Consider the following 13,405-nt stretch of genomic DNA (forward strand, 5'->3'; position numbering starts at 1 on the left):
TTTTCAGCCAAAATAAAAGTTCTGGACAGTGGATTTAAGAGTTCAAAAAGTGAGTCTACCTACAGTCCTGCTTTTCCTTATCAGTTTTATATCAATAGGTCAATAGACAGGGGGTGCAGATATTGGCAGGCTCCAAAATGAAAACGCATCCCCTCTTATATTAATAGACTGAACAGTTATTGGTGATATCAAATGTTCTACATAATGGCCCTCTGTTTTCTCTTGCGTTAAGCTATTATGGTGTTAAAAGAAAAAGCGGGGAAGAACATTTTCATCAGACACCGACTGTAATGTCTCAATAAAGGTGTCAAAAGCGTATTTATTTCAATTCGTCTGAGAAATAAAACCCACCGTTTTAGGGCTACATGGTTAAGAAACATCACAACGTTACAAATACCTTTAAAAGTTGCCTCCTCGGTCATATTTCAGTCCGTTTTCTCACCAATACGCGAGAGTTTAGAGCGACGCGCGTTCCCGCGACATGGGCATGCAATTCTCGGACTCTGTCGGCACACCTGTCACGTGCGCGTGCATGCGGAACCAGAAAGGTTGAGCTAGCTGCGGAACACCGGCGCCGCTACCAGGTCGCCATCTTCAGGCAAGACGGTGAACAACAAACAAGTACCAAACAACCAGGCTGAGGTAAATACTATTTATTGACTTCATCAGACAGTAAAACCATTAAACACCAGAAACCCCGGTGCAGCCACACCGGTCAGCTGCTCTGCGGCGGTCTGCCATCAGGACAGCATTTATCCGGCCGCCATCACTCAGTCAAAAATAAACAGGCTAAGAGAACAGAGGCTACTGCATCCCACAATCACAGACAACTATAATACACACAGAGAGAATTTGTTCCAACACATTCTGGTTCTTTATACATTCATCTGATAAACAGCAAAAAAACAAACAAAACACAGAACTGTGCCATTTAATCAGAAATCAGTATAGTTTATTTTCACAGAAATATCCAGGAATCATTCTGGATTCCATTGAATAAAATAAAGAATTAGATCATTTGGTTCTAATGATTAGACATTTTCAGCAAAGACACTTGTTAACAGTAAATATACACATTGGTGAGAAGTATATACAGTTGATAATTTGAGTAATTTTGACCTCTTTGAAGCTAACCAGGTGGTGGGGCAGGAGAAGGAGGCGGGCCTGAATGTTTGTTCTGTGGAAGAGCCTGATGATGCGTCCCACCTGTTCTCAACACGTCAGGCCTCTATTATGTAATAGATGCTTGAATGTAAAAAAAAAAAAAAAAAAAAAAAAAAAGACATTCATCGTACCAACATCAGTCATTGGTTTTAGTTGTGCACATTTTCTTTTGTGTGAGTGTAAAAAAGTAGGTTCTCCTTTAATGAAGTTAGTGGTAACATTCAAAATCTAATGTGCGTCTCATAACACGTTGGATAAGTTTCTCCCGGTTTAGACTTCATAAGCATATCTTTGGAAAAGTCAACATAAACCACGAACCATGAAAGATAAAAATCTACAATCATTCAGATTAACTGTTAACTAGCTACAGATGGAGAAGAAGACTGAGGTGCTTCCAGTAAAAAAAGAAAAAAAGCATTTAAAAAAAGTTAGAAAAGGAAAGATAACTCACTTATCTGGTTTTATTTAAACTGTTTCAAAGAGTTTATCATTAAAAGTGCATATAACAAAAGCATGAAAGTAACCTGAAGAAACTAAGAAACCTTAAATATTTACCAGAAGTAGTAATAAGTCATGTTCTATGGTCAATATATTACTCGGTATTCGGTGTTTACGACTTCGTTGTGTCTCGTTGGACGCGTTGTGTGCCTTCACGGTTTCTTGGTGGGAGTGACTACAGGACCCACAGGCGCGCTGACGGGAATGACTCCGGTGGCCAGCAGGATGATGATGAGGACGATGATGAGCACGACCACCACGATGACGACGATCAGCTTGACGTTCTTCCACCAGTAGGACCGGGCCACTTTGTGAGAAGTCTGCTTGAAGTTCTGAGCCTGGGATTGGAAGAACATGAGAAGGATCACGCAAAAACCAGGCTCCATTCGGCTGCAAGCTACAATTCTCAGACATCAACTAGATGCTCAAATTACACAGGAGGTTTCCTACAAAAGTCACTGGATCAGGACACATTGGCAGGAAAAGCTTTAATTCTTTAGGACAAGCATATTTTCCTCCTTCTTGGTTTATCAATCATCAGTGGTTTGCTTTTTAATAAAATTAAAAGACAATAGCTGCGTTCCCACTGACCATATAGTTGTGCAAATCGATGTTTTGAAAATAAATTTGCTTAATCGAAATTGCACCCCTTTTTTTTTTTTTTGCATTGTATAAATCCCGTGATCAACAATCGGATGTCGCCCCTGGGGCAAACTACTGAGAAGAAGGAAGGCAAGGAGGAGTTGGCGGCTGATGGCGCTGCGTGTCTTTTACTAACATCACGTAAACAAACCTGTTCACGTGTAATTTTAATTGCATCTCTTATTTAATGGAAACGCATCGATTGCAAAATTGTGTTTTTTGACATTAGTGGAATACAGACAAATTTTTATGCGCATTTGTAATGGAAACACAACTAGTGGAATATTTTTCATAGTTCTTTCCAATCAAAATGGCTCCTTTATTTGGATCCTTTTATGTTTTTTTTTTTTTTTTATAAAAACCTACAATCAGGGAGTTTGTGTGGACTTTTGATGATTGAATCCATTTCCACTCTTCAGACTCCTGTCTATAGCGGCTGATTGGTTTCGCTCCCAGAGACTTGAAGTGAACATTTAATGAACACTAAAATTAAAATGTGACATGGGTTTAAGCGTACTGTGATGAGACATCTGATCCTGAGGTAGCAAGTTGTGGGGTTAATGAGCTCATTCTCTTCTCAAGGTGCCTGACTGAAACGCTCTCCATTAAAAGTTGCGTTCAGCAGAAGAATGAAGAAGAACATTTTATTTGCCTTTTTCCCCCACATACCCCAGCGGAACCATCTTGTTCAGAGTTGTTCATAATGACTGCCACTGTGACCATGGCTCAACAATAAACCTACACAGTGCAACTCGGTGTTTCCGATAAACCAAAAGGAGAGCAAAAATATATAATAATAAAAATCTGGCGGTAACACTGACCCCCGCTTGTAGATCCTCTGACTTGCCCATGAGGTCGTCCAGCCTCTCTCCTCGCGCCAGGATCCGGTCAACATTCTGCGTCATGATGTTCTTCACTCCATCCACCTGGTCCTTCAGGTTCTGGACCTTGTCCTTGGGCTCTGGTGCGTCCTCGATTCCTCCTCGCTCCTACGGCGGCAAAGAACAAAGAACTCAGAATTAGCTGAAATATGCCAGTTATCATCAACTTTACAAGGTTGTTATCAAAGTAACCTTGACAACTTGTATCACTTGTAACTTGTATTACATCAAGGTTATCACTGATGTCAAGTTATCCTCATTGAGTCCTCATTGACTCGTCCTCATGTCAAGTCAATGAGGACTCGACATTCTTCAATGACAAATTGCGGATGTTAGACATCCTCTGCATCAATAAACATTTTATCAAATTTTAATCACATGTATTAGAAATTAGACCCAATAAATATGCTGCAGTCAAATATATAATATTGTTTGTGCACTCAAATTCTAAGTGCTGTCAAACTACTCTCACCTATTTCCAAGAAATTGTGATGGTTCGAAACTCAAGCAGCAACATCAGAGTAACTATTTAAATGTATGGAGTCTTATTTCTCTTCTGAAGGCCTGCGGGCATCTCTGGACTAAGATTTAAAGCTGATACGACTGAAAATAAATCATGTATTACAGAATAAGTACAAGGCTTTGTTCAAGCAGGATAAACGTATCTTCACAGTCTACAAATCTTAAGTTTTACATTAAGTGTCTGGTTAAAAAAAAAAAAAAAAAAATCTAAGTACCACCCAAATTCAGGAAGACATGCAGCAAAGTACAAGGAAGAAACTTTTAGAGCTTAAATAACTCGATTGCAAAACTCACAATGTGCTCACCATAATACAGAGTAAGATCTATGTATTATGCATAGAGATTACTGGTAGTTTAAATGTGAGTAAGTAGATTTACACATTTCATAGATGTCTCTCTGTTTAAAGGCACAGAAAAGGTTGTGACATCAACACAGTCACAGAACATTAATCAAACAATGGCAATTAAATCTTTCAGCGTCAGCAGAAAAACTATGTTCATTTTATAGAGAAGACTAAACTCAACAGCAGGTGACAAAACATCTCAACATCCGTTGGCTGGTTTAACAGATGGGGTAATCTGTAGAGCTGCTCATGGTGCAAACACATAACCGCTAAAAAAAACCAAAGAACAAAAAAATAGTTCCTCAAATTGTCAACCGTCAATAAAGGTGAGTTGTGTCAAAAGCCCTATATTATACAACCTAGCTAGGTTTCTAAAGGTATAACCTCCATCCAACTGTCCATGGGAGATTTCTTTTTAATTTCCTCAACTATGTAGGAAATGACCAGGAGCGTCTGAGCTGCATGGTATGTAGCTGTAGTAGACAGTGGTAATATTATCTATTCAGATTCATCCATGTAAGACACTTCTGGTAGCAGAAACCCAAGGTTGAGCTGTAGTCTCATGGTACGATCACCTCAACTAAATCCAATATAGTTTAAGAAGATTTACTGATACTAAAAACAAAAACTGGTATTGTGAGCCAGTTGTTTGATATTAATCTAAATTATTCCTACTGCTACTAAAATAATACAGTACTGATTGTTACAGGGACCAGGTGTAGTTTTCAAAATATCGTATTTAGTAGGAATACAAAGCTGTGCTACCTTTGTTTGTCATGACTGAAGATGTTTCTGAATCACTGAATTCATCTTTCTACAAGGCAACAGAGAAAACAAGAAGCCTAATTTCAGTCAGGTGACCAGCAGTGTGCAGCAGTAACAGAGGTACTCAGTGCAGCTGGAGAAAAGTCTTCAGGTCTAATTTAGCAACTTTATGCTGGTACAACAGTGTAAAACAAGGAGTAAATATCCACCAATTTTGAAAAGTTCAAAATTTGCTAGAAAACAATCCCTCCAATTTTGAGATTAATCTCAGAAAATTTCTAGAACAAAACTTGAACATTTATGAGTTTCAAGTCAAAGATGTTTTCTTGCAAGTTTTTATGGCAGAAATTTACTCCTCTTTTTTAAATATATATATAAAAAAAATAAAAATTCCCTTCTCACCCACCGCGGGTGGTTCTTATCCTCTGAGCTCGGGTCCTCTACCAGAGGCCTGGGAGCTTGAGGGTTCTGCGCAGTATCTTGGCTGTGCCAAGGACTGCACATTTCTGGACTGAGATGTCTGATGTTGTTCCTGGGATCTGTTGTAGCCATTGGTCCAGTTTGGGGGTGACTGCCCCGAGGGCCCCGATGACCACAGGCACCACTGTGGTCTTCACCTTCCAGGTCCTCTCCAGTTCCTCCCTGAGGCCCTGGTATTTCTCTAGTTTCTCGTGCTCCTTTTTCCTGATGTTGCAGTCGCTTGGTATTGCTACATCTATCACAACGGCTTTCCTCTGTTGTTTATCCACTACGACAATGTCTGGTTGGTTCGCCATTACCATTTTGTCTGTCTGGATCTGGAAGTCCCACAGGATCTTAGCTCTGGCATTCTCCGCCACCTTTGGGGGTGTTTCCCACTTTGATCTCGGGGTTTCCAGTCCATATTCTGCACAGATGTTTCTGTACACTATGCCTGCAACTTGGTTATGTCGTTCCATGTACGCTTTCCCTGCCAGTATCTTGCACCCTGCTGTTATGTGCTGGACTGTCTCAGGGGCCTCCTTGCACAACCTGCACCTTGGGTCTTGTCTGGTGTGGTATATCTGGGCCTCTATTGCTCTGGTGTTTAGGGCCTGTTCCTGGGCGGCCAGGATGAGGGCCTCTGTGCTGTCCTTGAGTCCAGCTTTTTCCAGCCATTGGTAGGATTTACTGATATCAGCCACTTGGGTTATTTGCTGGTGGTACATCCCATGTAGGGGCTTGTCCTGCCATGATGGTATCTCTGGCACCTCAACCTCCGTTCCCTGTTGTCTGAGATATTCACTGAGCACATTGTCTGTTGAGGCTTTGTCCCTGATGTATTTATGGATCTTAGTTGTTTCGTCCTGGACTGTGGTTCTCACACTCACTAGTCCTCTGCCTCCTTCCTTGCGGCTCGTGTACAGTCTCAGGGTGCTGGATTTGGGATGGAATCCTCCATGCATTGTTAGTAGTTTTCTAGTCTTAATATCAGTGGCTTTTATCTCCTCCTTTGGCCAGCTAATTATTCCAGCAGGGTATCTGATTACTGGCAGGGCATAGCTGTTTATTGCGCGGATTTTGTTCTTGCCATTGAGCTGGCTTCTCAGGACTTGCCTTATTCGTTGGAGGTATTTAGCTGTGGCTCCTTTCCTTGTGACCTCATCGAGGTTGCCATTTGCTTGTGGTATACCTAGGTACTTGTAACTGTCCTCTATGTCTGCTATTGTTCCTTCTGGGAGTGAGACCCCTTCTGTGCGGATGACCTTCCCCCTCTTTGTGATCAGCCGACCACACTTCTCTAGTCCGAATGACATCCCAATGTCCGTGCTGTAGATCCTGGTGGTGTGGATCAGTGAGTCGATGTCTCGCTCACTCTTGGCATACAGCTTGATGTCATCCATATAGAGAAGGTGGCTGATGTTGGCCCCATTTTTGAGTCGGTATCCGTAGCCAGTCTTGTTGATAATTTGGCTGAGGGGGTTCAGGCCTATGCAGAACAGTAGCGGGGACAGAGCATCTCCTTGGTATATGCCACATTTGATGGACACTTGTGCAAGTGGTTTGCAGTTGGCTTCAAGGGTGGTTTTCCACAGCTTCATCGAGTTTGCAATGAAGGCTCTCAGATTCCTGTTGATGTTATACATCTCTAAGCATTCAATGATCCAAGTATGCGGCATTGAGTCATAGGCTTTCTTGTAATCAATCCAAGCCATGCACAGGTTGGTGTGTCGGGTTTTGCAGTCTCGGGCAACTGTGCGGTCTACGAGGAGTTGGTGTTTGGCTCCTCTGCTATTTACACCGATACCTTTCTGTGCCGTGCTCATGTGTTTATCCATGTGTTTGCTTATCTTGGCCGCTATGATGCCTGACATGAGCTTCCATGTTGTGGAGAGGCAGGTTATTGGTCGGTAGTTGGGTGGGACTGGACCCTTTGATGGATCCTTCTGGATTAGGATTGTCCGCCCTTCAGTTAACCATTCAGGGTGAGTCCCACTTTGTAGCAGCTGGTTCATTTGGTCTGCCAGTCGCTCATGGAGGGCAGTGAGTTTCTTTAGCCAGTAGGCATGGATCATGTCATATATATATATATATATATATATATATATATATATATATATATATATATATAATATACAGTTCAGACCAAAAGTTTGGACACACCTTCTCATTGAATTCAATGAGAAAGTGTGTCCAAACTTTTGGTCTGTACTGTATATATATATATATATATATATATATATATATATATATACAATGTCCCTAATACACCACTGTAGGTAACAGATACCTATCTTGCTGTCAGAATTAAAATAAATAGTTTTAAAAAGGCATCATTTTGACAAAACCACTTGAGATTAAAAAAAAAAGCTTCAATTTGTCCTTAACTAGAATCCCCATCCAATAGTTTGATTTACGGTACATCCATTTAACACCATTACGTGAGAAAACTCGCTTGTTTATCCTCAATATTGTAGTTTTCCCTTAACATTAATATTTTTCAGCTATTTGCCATATTATTGAATTGAACTTTGTTTTTAAGAAAAATATAAATTTGAGTTTGGAATCTACCAAGAAACGTCTGGTTGCTTTAAAACTGACCAACTTCACTTGGAAAAGCCCAATTGCTGAAGAATCGCTGTCATGCGTGACGGGGTAAACATTCCTTCAAACTTTAAACTCATCATAAATATTCAAACAGACCTTTAGAAAACATTCACACCTACCGAAGGTTTGCCATCCATTAAATATAACCTACTGATTTGTATCGTGTTGCCATTTTCAGGTCACTGATCAAAACTCTGGCATGCTGAATGCCAGATTATTTTTTCCTGGGGTTGTTTGATACAGTGGAAAGTAAACTCATCTTTCAATGCTGTGGGTGTGAATTCAAAGCAGAAATGGCAGCAGGTGTGTGTCCGCACACACAGACCTCCTTATCCCAGAAGACGGCAACAGCCTCTAAACAAAGCCGTATCTAGGAAACAGCAGGTTTCTCCTGCGTCATCCGTTGTCTGTCTGATGCTATCCTCTGTCTTCATGCTATTCTCATCCTAGTTACACGTTTTATAGATTTTTAATAGCTTCATTAATTAATGCTTAACTGCATGGTATTGCTTTTAGTTTTTGCTAAATTCCACGTCCACTGAGGAAGGAGTGACATCCAACCTTCCGTTTCATTCGCCTGCCACACAAACCTGGCTCGGTCCTTTCCTGATCTCTTCACATCAATGACTCCTTCAAGGCAGACAGCTACAGTATCTCTGCTCACAGCAAGAGGGGCATGTGTCTGATTCATGGGAAGTGGCCTTGGTATTCCAGTTGAACTCAGTAACTCATACAAAAGCCTGTCAGATGATATTTAGCTGGTGTATATAAGCTAAAGATATCGGAGGAAAAAATAAAACAAAAACTACAGTGTGTGTTTCACTGCTGCTCTGAATGCAAAGTGACTGATTTCCTTCGTCCGTGTTAGCCACAGCTCCAAATCCTAACTGTCTGATTTTACTACCCAAATATAATAAGTGCCAAGCTTTGAATAGTATAGAGATAATGAACATGCTCTGAGATTCTTTAATCACAATTAGACCGTAAATTGAGTTTGGACTCTACCAAGAAACATCTGGTTGCTTTAAAACGCACAAACTTCACTTGGAAAAGCCCAATTGCTGAAGAATCCTTTTTACGCGCGACTGGGTATGAAAATGGTTTTCTCTTTTGTAAAGAGAAAAACATTTGTCACATAAAAACGCTTTTTTAAAATCTTGGTTACACTAAAGCAGTTCCTCATTGGTTTGCATTAAGTGTTTTTACTTTAAACTGTATAAAGTACAATTTGGTTTGTTGATTGTTGATTTATTTATTTAAAAAGGGACAAAGTATGATCAGGGTTAGCCATAAAGGCTAATTTTCATCTGTACTCCCTCAAGGTACAATCAATATGAATACAATAGATTAACGTGCAACACAGACAACTTAGTAATCTTCTTCAACAAAAGGGAATAATGATGATAAATAAGAAGCAATTTTCATCTAAAATGAGCATATTAAGTTACAAATCTAAAAAAATATATAAAGTCATAAAGCACAAAAGTTCACCATAACATTGTGCAATACAATACATAGAAAAACAACTTTATTTTAAAGAAATAGAGATTTCTTTAAAACCTTTTAACGATCCTTTAATCAATTTCATAGTGTTCGGCGATGCGATGGAAAGAAAAATAAAATATTCAATACATGGTCAAATTGCATTTACTTTTTTTACTGAAATGTTTTCTTTGGCTAATCTCTCTACAATGTGTATAAATTGCCAATAAAGTCAAATCTGGAAATGAAATCAGCAGCAACTTGGTCAAACTAGCAACAAGGAAAACATGTGGAGTTTGTTAAATGTTGTTTTCAGTGAAGCCTGAAGGGACAGACTGACTGACAGCTGTACAAAATATATTCATTTACATTCCAGAAATGAAAACAAACTGTTTGTTGCTGCAGCTACCTCTGGGTTCTCAAACACACAGCAGCCATTTTTGGTTTTGAGGTCAGGGCGGCTGAATTATCTCAGAATTTTCAAATGATAATTTCAACTTTCTGCTAAGTTTCAATGTAGGGACTTTGCAGGTTTGACTTCAGAGTAAAAATGAAAAAAATACTAATCTGCTCCTTTCAACCAAACACACTGTACCTTTAGACTGAAACTTTATTTTAATTGTAAAACATTACCAGCTAAAAATATTCCATCTCCTATTGCCTCTACCGTTTTAAAATCTCTCATAAAAACTGGATTTATTGAGGTGAAGCTTTAGAGATGTCATAATGTTTGAGAACTAATTCTTCCCCCAGTTTATTTGTAGTCATTACTGTACATAGATCTGTGGTTGATCCAGACAAGAAAATATCAAAATCATAAGCTGTTCCGTGTAAATTATTAAAATGTGAAAGGTGAATTACTGCAGACGTCACAAAATAAACTGAATAATTTTGTAGTATTTTTAAGTTCAGTCTTTTAGGATCTGCAACTTCAGCCACTAATATCAAAGAAAGTTTGATATACGGATTCTCAACTCATCACAGCTTTGTCTTTTTAATTAAACACAGCTGAATGAGTGACTTTAGTTTCTATTGACTAGATGGAAGCTGGAGAACCCCTCCCCCGCCTGTTGCTGCTTACTGCCAGTCAGCTGGGTGAACAAATTCTTCTGCATGGCTTGCAAGAAAGATACATTTAACCATTAGCAAATATTTCCACTTTAAATAAAAAATAAAAAAGGAACAGTCATGGGAAAGAACAGCAACTAATCACTCTAATGTTTTAAAATTGGCAGCATTTCTGTAAAGCAGGTATTACTAACCCCAACATACCAGCTTTATCGAAATAACAGCCTGTCGTACATGTTTAGTGGGTTTATTACGTTATTTTTTCTTTACCAAACTTAATAACAGGTAAGTGGATATAAGTATAACTGACGTAACTAATTTGCTAACTGTACCTGTTTGCCTTTGGCCACAGTGAAAGGTTTGTTTTCAACAGTCCCAAAGAGAGGAATTAAATAGAGCTGGACGCACACACTCTTTGGGGGAAAACTATTAAATATATTTATTTAAAATTAATTTTTAAAAAGTCAATGTTATCACCGCAACAGGTTATGTGAAGTGGATACATTTTTTAGTGCCAAGTTTTTAGTTTTAACAAAGGTAGAAAAAAAATATCCTTCCACGACGCAGTTTTTGGTGAGAGCTGGCCATTGGGTGGTGTTGTTAGGGTGGTGTTATTAGCTCGGCGTCGCAAGAACTTTCTTCCTCTACGTTTAAAAGTTAATATGTTCTCTGAGTGAGCCTGTTTTTTCCTCTCTCCCTTCCATAAAACCTGTTTTCTCTAGAAAACTGCCTGCATGGCGGCCAGCATCGCTGAAAAGACTCACTGAGCAACAAACAGGCTTCAGCCATTATTCTCATCACCTACCGGATCATAGTCCATCTTGTTGGAAGGAAAGGTCCTCTTGCTCGTAAATTGGCGGTCCAACTTTTAATTTAACCTTGTTGCGTTCACTTAAGACCTTTTTTAAGACCTGGTCTAAAAATGTAAGACTTTAATACGTTCAAGTTCCAACTACGTTTCCTTCTTCAAGTTAACTTCCTGGTAGATGTTGTTTCTTTTCGTTCCTTCTGACTAAATTCCTCCGCGCCGCCGGTGTCAAGTGAACCGCATCACAATTGGCTTCCTCCGTCACATTAAAATACGTAACCTCGCAGCGATGTGCGACGATTTGTTTCTCGACGAGCAAACACTAAAATAATAAGCTTATTTAATGTGTTCAAACTATTTAATGGGCTAATGGATGAATGCCAACGTTTTATGGCCGATATCCAGGCCTTACGGCGAAATTAAAATGCTTTTATTTTGAAACCGCACCTGTACTTCTCTCATTGTCGTAAAATACACCTGAGCCACTCCTGCTGTGACGTCACACTCACAGGTTCTTCCCAGCACATCCTAAATGTGATCTTACCGAGTCATAATTGTTGAGTCATAAACTCTCCTAGAGCTTTGTATGTCTCTCTGTAGGAAAAGCTCGGGGCTGTGTGCTTGGTCCTCTATCATGTTTAAGGAACAGCACTCAACGGAGTTGTACAGCAAAAGGCAAAGAACTTACACTTAAAGGAATTTAAATTACTAGGCAAAAAATTGTATCTCCTTAAAAAATAAATCGGAAGATTGAGAAATAAATGTGTATGAGGATGGACTCTTGTTTATACAGGTGGATAGAATCAATATTTTTTTTTTCAGGTGGCAATTATATCACTACTTTGTAGAAATAAAAGACAAGCATAAATCTGTGAACATCAGTTTGAAAGAAGTTCTCAGTTGGGCTTTAATCCAAACAGAGCCAGAGCTACATAAATGTGGGCCCCTGGGCTGGAGCTTTGGTGCCTTTTTCATGAAAAAAATACTCTTAATGCAAACTACAGTACATTGATAGTTAGTCATATATATCTGCGGGTATGAACTGATGCACGGCAGGACTACAGTGCATCAGTTATGGTTGATTGCTCCAAAGAAAAAAACCCATAACTTCATAATTTTCAAATACTCTATTGTTTATATTGATGAAAATACAAAAATATTAAGTCAACTCACGTTATTTGAGCCTATGAGTTTTATATAAGGCACAATGTCTGCAAAACACACATTCTTTAAAAAATCTGGTCCATCTGAGTCAGTTTTCTGCTACACTTTGCATCTTGTTGGTGAAAAGGTTTCACCAGAATGCCGTCTTCTAAATTCATATTACAAGTCGACACATTGTCACGCCTGAGCTGCGGATCTCTGCAGCTCTTCTACACTTTGCAACGCTGCTTTCCAGAATCTCTCTCTCCTCTGTATGTTTTGTTGTCGACAGCCATGCTGTGGTCGGCCTGTAATTACACCACTTTTCCACAAGTTTATCCCTGACCCATCTATGTTCCTTGTCTTCATACCTTTTGTTTGCACGACAGTTGTATTCATATTGAAATCAAACAACACATCGGTGAAACCTGTTTCTTAAATAGATATCTACAGAAAGTGGTGGCGTGGTTTTTCTCCTCCAACAAACTTCTTGAAAGCATTTGTCCTTTTCTTGCATTTCCTTTCTCATAAATTCCAATAAAAATGTGGTTTTAATGTAGACAACAAAAAAAAGAAACATCTTCTGGTTCATGTTGGAATTTGTTTAATAAAACCTTCTCTGGCTTTCACATAAATTATCTGCTTTTCAATGGTTGAATCTTGTGAAATATTTTAAGCTTCAAATCTCAATAAACTGTAAATAATTAACTTGAGATGAAGCTTAAATAGGTTTTTGCGCCGCTTTTATTTGCTTACTTGCGAAGGCAATCCCTTCTTTTAGATCTAAAGAACAGCTATAAATCAGTTTTTATTACTACAACAGTAAAGAGTTGTTACTCTTTATTTTCTTTTCTACAAATCAAAAGACCTGAACAAACTTCCACCAAGAATGATGCTTTTAATAACTTCCCTACTGGCCTCTTTGTAAAGCTGTTTAAAGGATTTGCTTCCTTAATATTCATCTTTTAGTTAATTAGAAGTTGGGTTTCAAGCTAATTGAAAATGACAAAGACCTGAAAAAT

The 13,405-nt window shown here is 39.0% G+C and overlaps 1 protein-coding gene across 1 annotated transcript; it reads right to left on the bottom strand.

Moving 5' to 3' along the window:
* Positions 1 to 638: 638 nt before the first annotated feature.
* On the bottom strand, positions 639 to 11,478 carry LOC102229676 (vesicle-associated membrane protein 8-like). Its single transcript, XM_023341732.1, has 3 exons — positions 11,238 to 11,478; positions 3,126 to 3,293; positions 639 to 2,000 (listed from the first exon to the last, which is right to left on the bottom strand). The coding sequence occupies exons 1-3, from the start codon at positions 11,250 to 11,252 to the stop codon at positions 1,815 to 1,817; spliced, it is 369 nt and encodes a 122-aa protein (XP_023197500.1). The 5' UTR covers positions 11,253 to 11,478; the 3' UTR covers positions 639 to 1,814.
* Positions 11,479 to 13,405: the final 1,927 nt, after the last annotated feature.

Source organism: Xiphophorus maculatus, chromosome 11 (genome assembly GCF_002775205.1).
Source record: "Xiphophorus maculatus strain JP 163 A chromosome 11, X_maculatus-5.0-male, whole genome shotgun sequence".
Lineage (NCBI taxonomy): Eukaryota > Metazoa > Chordata > Actinopteri > Cyprinodontiformes > Poeciliidae > Xiphophorus > Xiphophorus maculatus.